General features: G+C 32.3%; 1 protein-coding gene across 1 annotated transcript in view; it reads left to right on the top strand.

Moving 5' to 3' along the window:
• Positions 1 to 18,851, top strand: part of LOC139518446 (uncharacterized) — a 41,718-nt gene extending 22,867 nt beyond the window's left edge. The window contains exons 12-20 of the mRNA XM_071309987.1: positions 700 to 850; positions 1,372 to 1,526; positions 2,156 to 2,226; positions 5,488 to 5,660; positions 12,183 to 12,254; positions 13,047 to 13,181; positions 13,546 to 13,665; positions 15,351 to 15,470; positions 16,161 to 18,851. Coding sequence (XP_071166088.1) covers positions 700 to 850; positions 1,372 to 1,526; positions 2,156 to 2,226; positions 5,488 to 5,660; positions 12,183 to 12,254; positions 13,047 to 13,181; positions 13,546 to 13,665; positions 15,351 to 15,470; positions 16,161 to 16,540 — 1,377 coding nt within the window. The 3' untranslated portion in view covers positions 16,541 to 18,851. The remainder of the gene's footprint in view (positions 1 to 699; positions 851 to 1,371; positions 1,527 to 2,155; positions 2,227 to 5,487; positions 5,661 to 12,182; positions 12,255 to 13,046; positions 13,182 to 13,545; positions 13,666 to 15,350; positions 15,471 to 16,160) is intronic.
• The last annotated feature ends 321 nt before the right edge of the window (positions 18,852 to 19,172 follow it).

The raw sequence follows: 19,172 nt of genomic DNA, 5'->3' as shown, positions 1-19,172 counted from the left end.
AGAGGGTATGTCATAATTTATGTACAACTTCCTAGGTCAAAGGTCAAGGTCAAAAACTTTCGTTTCAGTTGACAACCCCATGTCCTATGGTAAAGATCGTGTCCACTCTATATCTTGAGAACCGTTATCATTTCAAAGTTTATACTTGACATGTATATAAACCAACACCAAAGGATGTGTCATAATTTATGTGCAACTTCCTAGGTCAAAGGTCAAGGTCAAAAACTTTGGTTTCAGTTGACAACCCCATGTCCTATGGTAAAGATCGTGTCCGCTCTATATCTTGAGAACCGTTATCATTTTAAAGTTTATACTTGACATGTTTATAAACCAACACCAAAGGGTGTGTCATAATTTATTTACAACTTCCTAGGTCAAAAACTTTGATTTCAGTTGACAAACCCATGTCCTATGGTAAAGATACAATTTTTTAATGCACATTATTCACAGCGGGGCCCACAGAGATGGCTCCCATCTCAATGATATCTAGTTACCACAAAACACAGTTCATATTTGATCCTGAAATCCAAGCTTAAAAACATGAAATCCTGAGGTCCCAAATTAAAAAAAAATCCAGACATCTCGAAATTCGAAAAAAAGGAAATCCTGAAATCCCGAGCTTAAAAACACCTGATCCCAATGTCCCGAAAAAGGTCCTGCCCCCTCTCATCTATTGTAGATTTTTTTTTTTTTTTTCAGTCTGACTTACTGAAGTTGTTATTGAGTATATTTAGTATGGCAATGAATCTATGTTACCTTGTTGAAAACAACATGTCACAACAGAATGTTGGTACAGCAATATTTGGTAAAACAGTTTCCATATTTCTACATGAAGTTACAAAAGTTATAAGTAAGTATTTTAGGTAATTGGATATTTTACCCAACACCTAATATAATCTAACACATAGTTTGAAGTCTAGATCAAGCATTCAGCTATTAAATTTGGTATATCACGGAGCAAACAAGGTTTTATCGCTTTATAAACATTTGCTGTTACAGACGTACAATGCTTACCTGTAATTTAAATAAGCAATATAAATACGGTAGTTGTATGTCAAATTCCAATGATGAAAACATTGGGAAAAGTAAGAAAATAAGTAAATTGTATTGCATCCAGTCAGTGTCTAAAAATAACTTTACACTTAACAGTAGAGAGTTTTGTGACACGAGGTTTTGGTGATCAAGGTACCTTAAGATTACATTCATTTATGGGGTGAAAAAATGTTTATACCTGAAAAATATGACCTTTTTTCTAGTCATGTAAAAGGTTTGAAAGTCACAATTTGAGAACTTTATCTGAAAACCTTTTTGAATAATTATTTATTAGTTAATTATGTAGTTGTTTTAATACTATAGATTGTTGATTTTCAGATAACAGCTTAGATGAATGTTTATTGAAGGAAGTACTGATGACTTTACAACCCTCCTGGTTTTGTCTTGGTGTTTGTAGTTATTTGTTGGCAGAGTATGATGATTATCTTCTTGTAGAAGGACTACCCAAAGATAGGATATCACTTAAAGATATAGTAAGTACTTATCTTGGTGTAAGTTAATACTTTTTAGCAGAGTTCTTGTTGAGTAACTATTATTTAATTACTTTTTGGCAGAGGTCTTGCTAATGTACTACCCATAGCAAGGGTGTCTGATATTATATTAGTTTTTTTGTTTTTTTTATCATAAATGAATATATACAAGTTCACTGATCAACTAAATCCTTAGTTTACAAGATAGAGGGGTTTTATTTTGTGGAATGTTAAAATTCAAGACTAAAGGTGTGCATGTTGTCATGTTCTCATGATTATGGTTTTCTTGAATTACTTTAGAATTTACAAAAAGTTACCTATAGTTAACTGAACACACTGAACAGAAAGCTATGAAGGGCCCCAACAGTGACTTTAGTGTAAAACCATTCAAATAGGAAAACCAACAGTCTAACTAATATAAAAAACAAAAAAAGAAAAACAATTATGAACCATATCAACAATCAACAACCATTGAACATCAGGTTTCTGACTTAGGACAGGTTCAAACAAAAGCAGTGGGTAACATGTGTGTGCCTATTTTTCTTACAGATATTGGGACCAAAAAAAAAACATAGATTTAAATTGCAATTGTTATGCCTTGAAAGTTCTCAACGCTCAACTATCTTTTTCAGGTATCAAAATATTTTTACTTATTGCCACATATAAAATCTCAGCCTTTAATAAGAAGTCCACACAAGAAAAGGTAGGTTTATAACATTATGGTGTGATCGTCGGGGTGGTCAACTTGATTGTGGGATGTGATGGGTTCAATTTCTGGCTTGGTTAAACAAAAGACTGGAAAGGAGTTTTGCTTTGAAGCTTATTTGCCTGATCAAGATGATGTTTAACTAGCGGGTTGTTTTTTTTACAATGTTGAGAGATTGTTCCATGACATTCATCCATTAAACCATTTTTTCCATGTAACTCTGGTTGCATACATTTACTGTTGTTGATATATTATAAAATTGAAGATGTTTTGAGGTTGAATCGGATAATTAAAAGCATCAATAAACAGTTTTATCCAAGAGGCCTGCCACTTCACAATCTTCTACAGTAGCAAGTGCTGTTACCATATTAAACTGTGTTAAAGGCAGACAACTCTTAGGATATAATCTACTGTGGATTCATTATTATTCGTTGGATACCAATTTTCGTGGGTAGAGGTGAACTATTAATTCAAATGTTCAACGAATAGCATATTTTCAACAGGCTTTGTATACAGCATACCTGTCAACTGACCTGGATTCTGCGGGTGTGACCCGAGATTTTCACAATTCTGAGGGATCACCCGTATCACCCGCCAGGTCATTGAAATAACTCGGAAATTCCGAAAAGGACCCGATTTCACCCGTATTTCTTAGCCTTGAGATTGATTTTCATGACATAAGTAATATTCCATTGAAATACCGGCAAATTCGTAATTCTTCCATGAACATGCAGTTCATCTAGCTATGTAAACTGTCAAATTAAGTGACCCATTAAGTATATGGCTTCACTTGACAGCTTTGGTGTCAAACACACTGTTGATTAACACCAATTACCTTAGCTTTAGGTCGTAAATAAATTGCCCTGTTGTTTTACAAAGATATTTCAACTAAGAGTTACTTCCCCTTATTTGTCACCATTCAAAATTATTCCTTATATTTACGTTTTATGGGTGAAAAAGATTAAATCATGATAATATAAAATTCAAATACATATTGAAAAATAACTTTTCATTATTTTTATACCTTTATACAATTTTTAAAAAAAAGTTGAAAATTATTTTTTACATTTATACTTCCTTTAACTGTATTACTATATTTTATCATAGTCTAATTTCCTTGTCAATTGAGAGATGAATGTTCATTCATATAATACCTCTACATGGTATGTTTAAAGGCTAATAGACTCATTTTAAAAATACATTTGAAAAATAAATTTTAGATGATGACAAAAGTAAAGGACATAAGACTGTGATACACAAGTTAATAAAAATCTTTAAAAGTGTAATGAAATAATAATAAATAAGATTTAAAATGACTTAACAAAGTGAACATGCATTGATGTTTTGGTATCTTTGATATACATTATAAGAAAATGTACCATAAATACTGAAATTCAGCTCGAAAAAGTTCGTACGGGTTATGACCTGAGATTTGATTCTTCAATGCAGGTCATGACCTGCATTTTCATCGTCACAGGTTGACAGGTATGATACAGAGATTAGCAAAACCACGAGATTAAATATCCACGAAAATGCAAGTTTTCAGCAATCCACAAAAATTGATACCCACGAAAATAAATGAATCCACAGTATATCTGGGACAATATCCCTAATGCGCCTCCGATTGAGGAACACAAAAGTTGTTTGTAAACAAAAAATCTCTGTGTGGTGATATTGGACATGTTTCAATTTTTGTCGAGCCTGCAACTTTTGTTGCAGAAAGCTCGACATAGGGATAGTGATCTGGCGGCGGCGGCGGCGTTAGCTAACTTCTTAAAAGCTTTATATTTTATGAGGTAGAAGACCTGGATTCTTCATACTTTGTATACAGATGCCTCGTGTTACGAACTTTCGGTCAGTCACATGTCCAATGTCCTGGACCTCATTTTCATGGTTCAGTGACTACTTGAAAAAAAAAGTTAATATTTTTTGTAATGTTAAATTCTCTCTTATTATAAGTAATTGGATAACTATATTTGGTATGTGTGTACCTTGCAAGGTCCTCATGCCCGTCAGACAGTTTTCACTTGACCTCGACCTCACTTCATGGATCAGTGAACAAGGTTTAGTTTTGGTGGTCAAGTCCATATCTCAGATACTATAAGCAATAGGTCTAGTATATTCGGTGTATGGAAGGACTGTAAGGTGTACATGTCCAACTGGCAGGTGTCATCTGACCTTGACCTCATTTTCATGGTTCAGTGGTTATAGTTAAGTTTTTATGTTTTGGTCTGTTTTTCTTATACTATATGCAATAGGTCTACTATATTTGGTGTATGGAATGATTGTAAGGTGTACATGTCTAGCTGACAGGTGTCATCTTACCTTGACCTCATTTTCATGGTTCAGTGGTCAAAGTTAAGTTTTTGAGTTTTGGTCTATTTTTCTAATACGTTATGCATTAGGTCAACTATATTTGGTGTATGGAAATATTTTATGATCTATATGTCTGTTATGCAGGTTTTATTTGACCTTGACCTCATTTTCACAGTCCATTGCTAAGTGTTAAGTGTTTGTGTTTTGGTCTGTTTTTCTTAATTTATAAGCAATAAGTCAACTATATTTGTTGTATTGAAGAATTGTTAGCTGTACATGTCTGCCTGGCATGGTTTCTCTGACCTTGACCTCATTTTCATGGTTCATTGATCCATGTTTAGTTTTCTTGGTTAATGTTGAGTTTATGTGACAGTTGTAATAAAGCTTTATATTTAGGTCTATCAACATAATATCAATGATTAGTAAAGAAGGCGAGACATTTCAGTGTGTGCACTCTTGTTAACAAGTGACTGAGCTTAACCATTTGTGTTGATCTGGAAAGTATAGGACCTTAGAATAAATGTGTAAAAACTATGGAGTTATTATATGTATTCAACATGTTCAAAGTATTAAATTTTCAAAGAAATGATTGTGTGAAAAAAGGGACTTTTTACCATGAAGAGCCGCATCAGGAAAGGATTTTCGGGGTATGCTTTTTTACGGAAAAATGAATCACACTTCGTACCCCGAAAATTTAACCACATATGTAAAAATATCTCAGCTTCGAAACAAACCATCATACATATACAAGTTTACGATATGGGCTGAGCAACAGAAGAAAACGTTACCATTACCGCCTATGGAGAAACAATTGCACATATTGCCACATCTCAAGCATTGTGTGAACATATAACCTGATTTGGGAAACATTTTCCAAATCTAAATGATTTATATTGTGTTCTTAAGATTTTGTTGTACAAATTGAATTGATTGTGTTTGTAGGATTACTACATCTCGACCTTCTACACCTCAGTCTCCATCAATGTCACAGAGAATGTCACTACTGTCAACTCCACAAAAAGTAGTTCCACTATCTCCAGCATCATCAACAAGTAATACACCTGAAAGGAGAACAAATAGGCTCATGAAGAATATAAATAAAAAGAATTTCAAAGGTACCAATATATATGTTATATGTAAATCAGATATGATTAAAGATTTCTTTCCTTAAAATGCAATTTACAAAAGATTTTACAGAAATATCCTGTTATTGTAATCAGTCTGCTGAATCTTTAAGATTATATCAGTGCAGTTATATTACATTTTTTTTCACCTTGTATTCAAGAATAGGGAAAAATAACTGGCAGCAGCGTAAACTATATAGTATGATATGATTGGAAGGTTAGTTTGGCTGGTCTCATCTTAACTTGACCTAATTTTCATGGTTTATTGGTCACTGATAGGGTTTTTGTTTTTAAAGGCAGTGCTTTAAGGCCTGACTTTCAAGTCATGAGGTTAATCTTTTCATACGCAATCTATGCAGGGGGTCTTTTGGCCAGAAATAGATTCGGAAATGTTCGAATTTCTCCTCTTCTTTTTATGGTTATGATATGGTTTTTGTTTCTTTCATTTATATTGGGAACTAAAGAAACGATCAGTGTGTATTGTTCGTTTTATAGAACTTGTTATTAATGTGTATTTTGCATTATAAGCAGTCAACCTGACTACAAACTATCATTATTTGTATTCCGTGTGGAAAGAGGTCGGGTCAATTTCGAGTGTTATCTGACATCTAAAGATTGTTTAATTAGTTCAGACGTTGATATAACAATGAAAAGTCGACTGAACATGATTAATATTGCATCTTCTATAATTCAAAGCGGAATTCGGTTTATAAACGAGAAACCGTAAAGCGTTTTCAATTTTGGTATTAGTTATGTATGTTGTCTACGTATTATCCTGGTTCCCGGTACTACGTTCCGGGTATTAGCTATTTGATATATCTGATGTGTAACATTACGATCAGGTACCAGCCAATCTACGTGTGTATGTGTACATGATTTCCCGCCAAAATGACCGACTTACAGCTATGGAAAAATAGTCCATAAACGTTCCGTATAATGATATGCAAATTCATAATTAATCGTAACTTTTTTTTATCTTTGTATAATAAATATAACAAAATGGATTCCACAAAATTGAAAATAGCATTATTTTACGAGGATTTCTAATATTTTTTTCACTTCCGGGCGCAGTAATACGTATGTTTTGAAGAAGGTCGAAGAAATTGACAAAGTGAATTGAGAAGGAAACGGATAGATATACGTCCTTGCTATCAGGTAAAACAATTTAAATGTACAGAAAAAACACATTTACTTCACACAAATAGTACAGGCTTAAGCATTGTATTGTCTTATACACGACTGTAGTCTAGTGTTTAAACGACGGCGGTGACCTACAAGGTACGGGTCATACTGGGTCAAGTCTAAATATGTAAACATATCCACGTGCTATTAGGTAGAAAGCATCGTAATGCAATATCTACAATTTTTTCCTCCTTTAAACATCGTTTAACCAGATATATTTCTCTTTCAAATACACTTAAACACGGGTTGTATGTACGTATCTTTTCTAGTGTTTTCTTGTCCTTATTAAAGTTCATTTGTTGATGTTTTGAACGACTGAACACAGGAGTGAATGAATGCAACAATTATATATACTGAAGACTTGGGCTGTACAATGATAGTGTACGTATATCATACTGATAATTATTCTAGCAGTAATTATGTTAATTTAGGATGTAATGACAGGAATTCATGAGCTATGCCTCAGGCTTTCTGAAAAAATATCAATGACAATGTAAACAGGAACAAAACATTGACACGAATGATGCTCTCTTCTATTTTATAGTTATTTAGGTATGTGTGTTGCACAAGTTTCAAAAAAACTTAAGTTATAAAACTTTTTTCAGGGCACAAACCCACTTTAAAGAGACTTGTCTACTGCCATACCCATCCTATTTTCATGCACCATTTGCAAGCAAGAGACTGAATGGTTTGCAAAATTAAAAATCAGGACGGTGTCCAATTAAACCAAAAGAACTAAACTGGATGAATATTGTAGGAGAAATCTAGAGGAAAGTTTTGATTTGTGAAATTGGTTTTCCTGAAAAGTCATTCATCCTAGCCTGCAGAAAGGAACTATAACTGTCCACCACCAACTGACGAGCTAATGTTGAGCTTCACATATGGAATTACTCAAATACCATCAATGTCTATGTTTTCAGCACAGATTTCACAAGTTATGACACACTGACACCTGTGCTTTTTTTTTATACCTGTTAAAGAGTTGTATACTAAATTTTATTTTTTTATCAATAAATATATCTTGTGTCATTTAAGAACTTGTATTTTGCCAAAAGATGCATACTAGTGAATGAAAGTGGTGCAGTTCATTTTGCTTTGGTATATAGAATTGAATTACAATTGTTCATGTTATTGGAATGCATATAAAAATTAGGAGATGTGGTACAATGTATATACATGATATTTAGTGAGTTTATTAAGCAAAAGTGAATAATAAATAGGTATAAGCAGTTACAGGTACATGTACTACTGTACAATCTCAAACAATGAGAAAAACTCATACCGTAAAGAGAATTTCATATTTACAAGTAAGTTTTGTTTTTGCGTTGAATAATTTTCTTCTATTGTTTTAATTGCAAATATGGGAAGTGGTTAAAATGCTGATGAGACAGCTGTTATGGCCACAGAGCCTTAATTGAAAACTTCTTTTTCATTCATACCGGTAGATTTTGCCTGGAGTTAGAAACATATCTGCCAACTTTTCAAAATGCACATGGGGGTTTTACGTGAAAGATGGTTCATATAGTCATACAAAACCTTCAAGGGGCCTTCAAATGGAAGCAGGACAAGTCGCCCCACTGGCTAATCGCCCACTTTTAAAAAAAACCGCCACAAACTGATTTATCAAATCGCCCCACATGTGAAATTGGTTAAATCATGTTAAATATTACTCCTGGCAACCAGCCCTACTTATAAAAAATAAAAAAACGGTAATATTTAGATTAATATATATATATATAATTAAAAATAAAAACTCGCACCACTTTAATGAAAACTAATCTACACAGAAAACAAACAAACCGAAAATTTATTTAATTACTATTATTGATATACTGAAATTATAATTCTAAAAAAAAAATGTATTGTTGAAGAATAACTAAGTTTTGAAGCTTAGTTATTTGCATAACAATTGAAAAGAAACCTGTTAATTGTATCATAATGCAATATAAGGAATTTAACTTATATTCAACGGGATAACATCTTTTTCCATAAGTGGGGAGAGTTGGCATTACTAAATTCATCCTGGTTAATAATATATTTATCTAGATTTCACCGATTTCCATTACGTGGGACCAGTTAGCAGGAGTAATATTAACGGAATTTAACTTATATACAACGGGATAACATCTTTTTACATGAGTGGGGCGAGTTGGCATTAGTAAATTCTTCCTGGTTAATAATATATATATCTAGATATTATCGTTTTCTATTAGGTGGGGCAAGTTGGCAGGAGTAATATTAAGGGATATAACACATTTCACAAGTGGGGCGATTTGGTTATCCAGGTTGGGGCAGTTTTTTTTTAAAGTGGGGCGAGTTAGTGAAAAAGTGGGGCTATTTGCTAATGGGGCGATTTGTCATGGATTCCCTTCAAATATATTCTAATGTGGTTTTTGGCTTCTTCGTGCATAAACAAGCTCATTGCCATTGTTGAATTAATTGTTTTCTTTAAAATAGTCGACAAAATTGCTCTTACAAAATTTCCATTTGGGAGCCTCGAGCTCGATGGGGAAAATACTCTGCAAATACTGACAGTTGGCAGGTATGGTCATCAAAAAAGTTGATGTGTTACTACGTACATTTACCATTATGTTACTTGATGTTCTTGCTATACACACAGTACAGAGACTAGTCAATCTTTGTGAACTATTTTTTATGGGAGTCATAGAATATGCATATACAATCAATAATTAAAAATAGTCTATTTATATTGAAAAGGAAAAGTTCTTATATGTCTAAAGAAGAGGGACGAAAGACACCAAAGGGACAGTCAAACTCATAAATTTAAAGCAAACTGACAAGGCCATGGCTAAAAATGCATTTCATGGCGAGGCACAGAAAATATACTGTAAACAGTAGACTATAGATATAAGTGAACTAGGTACAAAAGAACTCTAAATCTTAAATTCTACAAACCACCTCTGTTCTATGGAAGATAATGATATAACTGGACTAGAAATACACACAACCTGTAATTAACTGCCTTTACAGCGCTTTCGCGCTTTGATTCTATAAGTAATCTGTCAACTATATTTGGTGTATGAATTGATTTTAAGTGAACATGTCTGTCTTGACCTTTTTAGCTCACCTGGCCCAAAGGGCCAAGTGAGCTTTTCTCATCACTTTGCGTTCGTCGTCCGTCGTCGTTAACTTTTACAAAAATCTTCTCCTCTGAAACTACTGGGCCAAATTTAATCAAACTTAGCCACAATCATCATTGGGGTATCTAGTTTAAAATTTGTGTCCGGTGACCCGGTCAACCAACCAAGATGGCTGTCATGGCTAAAAATAGAACATAGGGGTAAAATGCAGTTTTTGGCTTATAAATCAAAAACCAAAGCATTTAGAGCAAATCTGACATGGGGGTTAAATTGTTAATCAGGTCAAGATTTATCTGCCCTGAAAATTTCAGATGAATTGAACAAGTGTTGTTGGGTTGCTGCCCCTGAATTGGTAATATTAAGGAAATTTTGCTGTTTTTGGTTATTATCTTGAATAATATTATAGATAGAGATAAACAGTAAAACAGCAATAATGTTCAGCAAAGTAAGATTTACAAATAAGTAAACACGACCGATATGGTCAGTTGACCCCTTTATGAGTTACTGCCCTTTATAGTCAATTTTTAAAATTTTTCATAAATTTTTGTAGATTTTTCGAAAATATTTTCCACTGTAATTACTGGGCCAAGTTCATTATAGATAGAGATAATTGTAGCAACAAGAATTTTCAGTAAAGTAAGATGTACAAACACATCACCATCATCAAAACACAATTTTGTTATGAATTTATCTGTGTCCATTGTTTAATATGCACATAGACCAAGGTGAGCGACACAGGCTCTTGAGAGCCTCTAGTTTCATGTTTATTGGTCAATATTTATATTTCAAGGTTACCATAAGTCTGTTTCTTAGATATTATCTTTTCATGGTTTATTTGTCAATGTCTGTCATGTTAAGGTTTGTTTCTTTCATACTATTAGCAAAAGGTGTACAGAATGATTATAAGGTGTAAATCTCTTTCTATCAGGCTTACTGTCATCGATCATTAATAATGTTAAGTTTTTGTCTCGCCTTGACGGAGTCAAAAAGCGAAACATAGGTATGCTGTTTCCGGTGGTGACAGCGTCAACAATGTATTAGTTTGTGATTAGGTCTAGTTTATTGTGAACCACAAGTGGTAGGTCAATCATATTTGGTATGCAGTTGTATAAGCATTGGCACATCTCATTTCCATGGAGATTATTTGGCCCTGGCCCCTCAGTCATGGTCTTTTGACTTCGAAACTTTTGCTTATTTTACATGTATTAGTTTGTGATTAGGTCAGTTTATGGGGAACCACAAGTGGTAGGTCAATGATATTTGGTATGCAGTTGTATAAGCATTGGCAAATCTCATTTCCATAGAGATAATTTGGCTCCGCCCCCTTAGTCATGGTCTATTGACTTTGAAAATTTTTGTAAGTTATGTATTAGTTTGTTACAAGGTCAGTTCAAGGGGAACCATCAGTGGTAGGCCAATGTTAATTGGTATTCAGTTGTATAAGCATTGGCACATCTCATTTCCATGGATAATATTTGGCCTCGACCCTCAGTCATAGTCTAATGACTTTGAAACTTATCTTAGTTTACATGTATTAGTTTGTAATTAGATCAGTTTAAGATGAACTGCTAATTTAATGTTAAATCAATGATATTTGGTATGCAAATTTGCCAGTATTGTTTCCATGGAGATTATATAGCCCCACCCCCCCTCTTTATGCTTCATTGACTTTGAAACTTTTACATAGTTTACAAGTTAATTTTTGTATTTAAATTTGGGAACGACTTATAACATAAGTAAATGGTATTTGGTATGCAGTTGTATTAGCATTGGCAAATCTCATTTACATGGAGATTGTTTAGCCATGTAACTCAGTCATGGTTCATTGACTTCGAATGTTTGCATAACTTGTGTTAGATGTTAAGGTATTGCTATTTTGATTTCAACATTTGCATAATCAAAATTACAAAAAGGCGAGACATATCTCTGTGATAACAGTTTATATTTGAAACATGTATTTGAAATTTGTTTATGCCACACCTAGATAGTAGAGGGGCATTATGTTTTCTGGTCTGTGCCTCCGTTCATCTGTCCGTTTGTCCATCTGTTCGTTCGTTCATCCCTTTGTCCTGTTTCAGGTTAAAGTTTTTGGTCAAGGTAGTTTTTGATGGGTAGTAAAGCAGACAAGACATTTAAGTGTGTACACTCTTGTTTATTCTCTTACAGTTCAATGATGTTTTCTCAGTATTTCTATTTTGCATCATATGAATTGTTTGTCATGTAATTTCAGGAGAGACTCCATTACATGCTGCCTGTATAAAGAATGATGTTCTCAAGTTGAAACAGCTGTTGAAAATTCCAGGTAAATATTTCTTCAATGAGAATTAGCAGGTGTACATCTAAAACTTACTAGACAATGGTTGTAGATACTAAGTATATTTAAGTGAACAAACTTGGAAATAATGATTTTGAATCAATCATTTCATGTGTTGTGATGAAATCCCTTGCCCTTGATCAAACAGTGGATTGACTTGAATGCCTATAGTTATAAAAGCACTAGAAATTTGAATTTAAAAAAACACACTGACAATTTGTGTTTTGCTTATTAGAATAAAGGTAAAACCTTGGTTGGAATCTGACTTCATTTCAGAGATTGAAATCGTGTTTTATTAGATTTCCTTGCCAATTTCATTTTATTAGAATGATTCATATGTTGGTTGAAAACTTAGGTGCCTATGCCAGAGTAAACCATTTATCTTCAGACAGTACCTGACAAATTTATCTCATGGTAGATTGCATGTACTATGTCATATTTGTATTGACCTTGGGGATTTAAACACCCTGTCATACTTGTTATAAAATGATGTATGTAAACAGGGAAATACTGATTAACTATAGCAATCAATATTTAATTAGGCATGCAAGTCTTCTTTCAAATCTGTTTACTTAGAGAAAAAAAAGAATTCCCTTCTATTTTGTTATTTGAGCTTACAGTTTAAGATATATATAACAAATTGACAACATGATTCTCATCAACTGTTTCGGGTATATCCTTGGCTTTCAAATGTTTAGCTTTGAGCGTTCCTGACGAAGATGAATCTAGAAAGCCATTCAGAAGCATGAAATTTATAACGTGTTGGTTATTTTTTTGTAGGTGTAGATGTAAATGTTCAGGACAATGCAGGATGGACACCTATGCATGAAGCCTGTAATCATGGTAGAGTACAGTGTGTAGAAGAACTATTACATTTTGTACCTGCTAAAACAGTAGATCATTACTTTAGTACAGGTAATTATTATACTTAAACACATTTCATTGGAGGAAATAACATAAATATGGAAGATACCAAGAGAACAATAAAAAAAAACATTAGTCTTGTGAATTACAGACAATACTATGACCAATAGAAAACAGACAAACAGATAAAAAATACAAAATTTGAAAACTGGGCAACATGAAATAAACCCAAAACAAAAGGTGCTTCAGTTTATTATCACAAAAAGTAGTTTATGATATAAAGCAGAAACAGATGATTTCTTGAGTGAAAATAGTAGAGAACATCTATAAAAATGGCTCCATTATTTTACGATGATTAAGGATTAATTTATCATGTGGTTCCATGCTGACTTCCTTTGTAATTATTTTGTTACAGGTGGCCCCAGGTGTAAGAAGGCTGACTTGCTGATTGGGAATGATGAAGGGATAACACCATTACATGATGCTGTACTGAATAGCAGAAAAGATATCTGCCAGTTACTGCTACAGCATGCAGGCAAGTAGTCATTTTATTTTTTGTTGATATATGCATAATGGTTTACTTTTATAAATAGTTATTTGGATGGAGAATTGTCTCATTGCCACTCATACCACATCTTCCTATATCTAAGTAATGTTAGAAATGTGAATACATATCGTGTAGTCATCTGTTCTCGATAGTAATCAGTTCTCGATAGCAATGTGCGTGGTTAAAATAAAAGTAGTTGGTGAAATTGCACATGTTTTCCATTTGTCGGTATTTCAAGGACAGAATAAAAACTTGCTTCAAGCAAGCATTTATTTTAACATTTCAAGTTTTCTGACATATTACAACCGTAAAAATATTTTTTTCCGATTTTAGCCTACTTTTCCTTATTCCCAAAACAACCCCAACTTCATCCCCTCGGTTTATAAATAGCACGTTTTCAAATGTAAACAAAAATTAGCTCAGAAGAAGGTCAAGTCCACATACGTAATACACAATTGTGAGATGTGGTGTGACGTCGCTATGGAAAAAAATCTATGGAACGCAGTTTGGGCCATATCTTATCAACTATAAAATTTAATTCAAATCAATTATCAGAAAAGTAATGCCCTTAAATATTGTTACTGTGACAACATCTTATAACATATAAGAATTGGTTCAATAAATTAAAATCTTCTAAAATTAATATTCAATGCATATTTTTGTCCTTGAGTGATAATTCCTAGAATATCAGTTAAAGATGCCTTAATTGATCCATTAGGCAAAAATTCATAAAAAAATATGTTTTCTAGAGACAAATGATAGTTAATTGATACTTTTCTTCAATTTGCGTAATTTAAATCTTCTATTAATATAAAACATGCTTACCATACTATACTTTTCACAATTATTGAGAACTGATGACGTATTGCACACAATGTCAAAATTGAGCACAACAACAGATGTTTTGATTTTTTCTTGAATTATGCAAGAGAAAATCGTGAGGATAATAGGAAATGAATAAAAGTATCTACTTAATTAACACCATCAGCTTTACCACATTTATTTGAAGAGCTGGCCCTACAGAGCAAAAGTTTGATACACTATCGAGAACCGATAACACTAGGATATATGAAGAGTAATTTATCAGAAAATCAGTATGCCTTATATTATTATTTTTTATATGATTTATTTCGTAAAGAGTAGACCTTGAAAACAAAGTTCTACAATGTATTTTTAACAATTACTTGGATAATAGCAACGATCACAGGGAGTTGATGTAACACTTTTTGGATCTTTCAAATGGCTTCTTCCTGCTCGCTAATTTAATTTTTCAATATGATGAATGAAAACATATGTTTTTGTCACATTTTTCTCAGGTAATTTTATTTTTATATTTTTCGCAATATTAAAGTCAGCCATTCACTTTGATCCTGTTGTTTTGCACAGATATTTTAAAAATCTCTTACTTTATTTTAATGCGCAATAAGCAAAAACATTATCACACAGATTTACTAGGATTTAATTAATTCCAGACAAGATGGGGATAGTTGGAACATGGAAAAACTATGATTTTGGTTACTTCAGGAAATCTTGAGGACCCTTCATACATAGGAGTTTGTTATTTCAGAAATTTGATATTTCTCATTACATGTTAAATTTAGTTTCTAAACTTATTGTAGGTTTAGTAATGCATTGTACAATGTATTAATTCTAAATTCATTGAAACATTTTAGGTGGTGTTCTCTTGAAACAGAAAACTGTGATGGGATATACCCCTATTGAGATGTCTCAAGATGATGACATGAGGGATGTATTATTGTCCTACTCAGATGATGTCTTCACTAGTTCTCAAGGTAGGTACACTAGATTTTGATTACTTGTTTGTCATTAGTTGTTGTAGGGTAAGTCATTCACTATTATAATGTCTGAAGATGATGATATGAGGGATTTATTATTGTCTTACTCTCATGATCATTCTACCATCACTAGTTCTCAAGGTAGGTAGAAAATCACTAGATTTCTATTACTTGTTTGTTATTAGTTCCATGTCAACGTATATAATAAAATGGAAATAGATATTTAATTTTACACAGTTACCAGTGTTCTTACTTTAAAGGACAATAATAAACAATTTTGAGACATGTCTTGAATCACCCTCTGCATGGTTCTTCCCAAGACAGGTACAAAAGGTAGGGAATTAAAATAATTGACTAATCTGATATCATATATCAAGTTTATATGGTAGTGAGAAAAATCACAGGATTTTATGAAAACTGTTATTTGTCAATCAGGTACCTGTAAGAATTAACAGTCACAAGTTTTAAATGAGAAAAGCAAGATTTTGTACTTGTTGGTCACTAGTTCGCGATCACTAGGTATATGGGAATAGCACCATTTTTTCACTTGATTTTTCAAAATTATAAAAGCTAAAAGGAGAAAAGTATGACTAGTAACAAAGGTAAAAATGTATGTAAATGTTAGATAACAACAATTATCAATATTTTGATTATCCAAACTACCAATGTTATTTTTTTCTTTTTCAGAAAGTAGCCAAGGTCAAGTACCTGGTAGTCATCTTTATGATCAAGTCTTAGGTCAAGGACAAAAGGTCAGATGTTGTTCTGTTGAAGACTGTGTGAAGTATGTGTCACTTGTATCCTTCCTCATCACTTCTTATATAACTGCTACAAAGACAACAACCATGTGTACTTACAATGACAAGGAAAATCACACCGGCAGTGCTGTAGATGAGAAAGACAAACTAATTAACGCTGATGTCAAAATATTACGTAATATGAAGAAATATTTGTTGAAGTTTGAGGACCATGTTAGAAAGATATGTGACACTAACACAACAGATAGACTAGACATGCAGTTAGCTTTGTTGATGTGTATTCAAAGTAATGGCATGGATATCAGTTAAGGTTTTCAGATTATTTTATTGTTTACCAATACAGTTTTGAGAGGAGCAAAACGAAGTTATTTTATTACTGACATAGTTTATTTCAATTTTCTCAAGGAATGATATGTAATATTTTAAAGTGTAAACGACAAGCAACCTTTCTTATTAATGACTGTACAGGTTCTTCAGTCATATATTAAATTTGAAAGTTGTATTGCTGGTTAGAAAGAAAGTTGTTTTGACCTCTTCCAACAGTGTAGATAAATCGTTTATCTTGCAAAAATTACATACATTTTTGATAACCCAGAAGTTAAGGATATAATTTTTTTTTTACGTCTTATTCAGTTAGTTGGCCACCACTTTTTTGTCAATGTGTTAGGGCCTTCATTCTTTTGTCAAATCTTTTTCAGTCATAAGTCAGATAACCAGACAAATCAAGAATTGTTTAGTTTTCTGCTTCAGTCAGTTTGATAGGCATTGTGGTAGATCAATGATATTATTTTATAAAGTGCATTACCATCAGTACATGTCAGTTTGACAACTATTTGGAGGCCCTGCTCCTGTAGGTCAGGTTCTAGTGACTTTCAATTAATTACTAATTTTTATTTTAAAATTTACATTTTACTACCAAATTACATGCATGCGAGACATTTGTGTATGTCAGCAGTTTATTAAATTTTTGTGGGAGAGAAAATTGCTCAAATAGCATATGTTATTTCATGTTGCCGTGCTAGCACCCTCATTCTTTGTATGATCCATTTTTGGAGGAGCACCTGTAGAATAAATTCTTGTTGTAATTCGTGTCACCAGATGTTTAGTTTTACTTCAAATGCTCTTCAAATTTTGTATGAAGGAATCATTCATCTTAAAACCATATTGATAATCCAGAAAATCTGAAACAAGAAGCAATTTTCCCATTCATGTTTAAAGTGCATGATAGCAATTAGATTTGAATGTTACCTAGTGTCATGCATGATAGCAATTAGATTTGAATGTTACCTAGTGTCAGAATACATTAATACTCATATGTCAAATATTTTTAAAGAGACTGCTATTTAGCTTTTATTGATAAATTTTATAATCCTTTCCACTAATAAGGTGTTTGGTTTGATGTTTGTGAGTGTGTATGTGTGTGGAGAGATGTGACTTTTCCTAAAAGCAAACTTCTTTTTTTTAATTGAAGCAGAAGAGACAAATTAAAATACCTGAGGATGAAATAAATGATATAGTAATTATGTAGAAAAGGAACAAAGTTATGTATAGTGCATGAATCGTGTTGATTCAACTACTCAATCATTGATTTCAAAGGACTTATTATTATGATATTATGTACATTAATGTACCTGTGGTTTCGGTTAATACATGTAATTTCTTATTATACCTTGGTATCTTGTGCCATTCATCCTCATCTATTTAAAAATTGAGAAAATATGAGTTGTTGTTTTTATTATTATTTGTAAAAGATGAGACGTCACTGTAGATAAAATAAATAGCCTAGAAAAGCTGTTTATTTGAGAGAGAAAATCATTTGCCAAAAAAAAATATTGAAAAAGTGGATTTTATGTAAAAAAAAATATGTTTTTTTGTTTGTTAGGTGAGCAGTTCAGACTGCCTTGATATTCTTGTCTAAACATGCCATACTTCAATATTTACTCTTAGATACATTTGATACTACCTCATGTGGTCATTTAGTTTGAATATGTCTTATTAAGTCAGCTATTGTAAAATGTGAATGTAATATGAAAGGTTTAACTAAATGTGTGTGATGTATTTCATATTTCTGAAAAGGAAATATTATGGTAACTTTATAATGAAAGGTGTTTGGATGTGAAATCTTTATAAGTTACATATTTAGCATCAACAGAATCAAATTCATTGAGTGAAATTATTGTTTATATTACTGTTTGAACATAACAATTTTGAGTGTTAATCAATTTTGAAATATTTAGATGAAATGTATCATTTTAATTTGCTATTTTTCAGTTAATATACTTTTTTTTCATTAATTCTTGCTTGAAGTTTAAACTTTGGCATACAAATACATTAGAAATACAATTACATTAGGAGTTTTATATACTTTAATGATCACCCATTTTAAGGAAGTTTATATATTATTCAGTTCTGTCTTAGTTTTTATAAATTGAGTGTTTTATCAGGGAGAGTGAAGTGTTCAATTCATTTGAAGATGTAGGTTAACTCACAAAACTCAGTTCTTTATTATATTAGAAAAAAAATATTTCAAGTTTGTTTTAATTTAGTTTATTTGAATTATTATTTTATAAAAGGATTGTCATAAATACTTGGAAATAATACAGACATTTACAACATATAATTCTTCAATTGTTATTTACAAAGCATGTGGACAGATGTTATGCCAAGCCTAAGTTTATATGGAACTTTATGATTTCTGTATATATTGCATCTAATTTTCTGGTTTGTCTGTCCAACCCAAATCAGGTCAAACTTTTCGTATAAAATTGTTGACCATGAAGTGGCAGCCATATTCCCCTTTCAGAAATATGCTTAAGGATATGATGTTTCGTGGCAGCCATATTCCCCTTTCAGAAATATGCTTAAGGATATGATGTTTCGTGGCTCAACTCGAACATATCATCACAGTCTTACTGATTGTGTCCTATTAAGAATTGTGACA

Source organism: Mytilus edulis, chromosome 1 (genome assembly GCF_963676685.1).
Source record: "Mytilus edulis chromosome 1, xbMytEdul2.2, whole genome shotgun sequence".
NCBI classification, from domain to species: Eukaryota; Metazoa; Mollusca; class Bivalvia; order Mytilida; family Mytilidae; genus Mytilus; species Mytilus edulis.
This window is presented reverse-complemented; position numbering and strand designations above follow the sequence as displayed.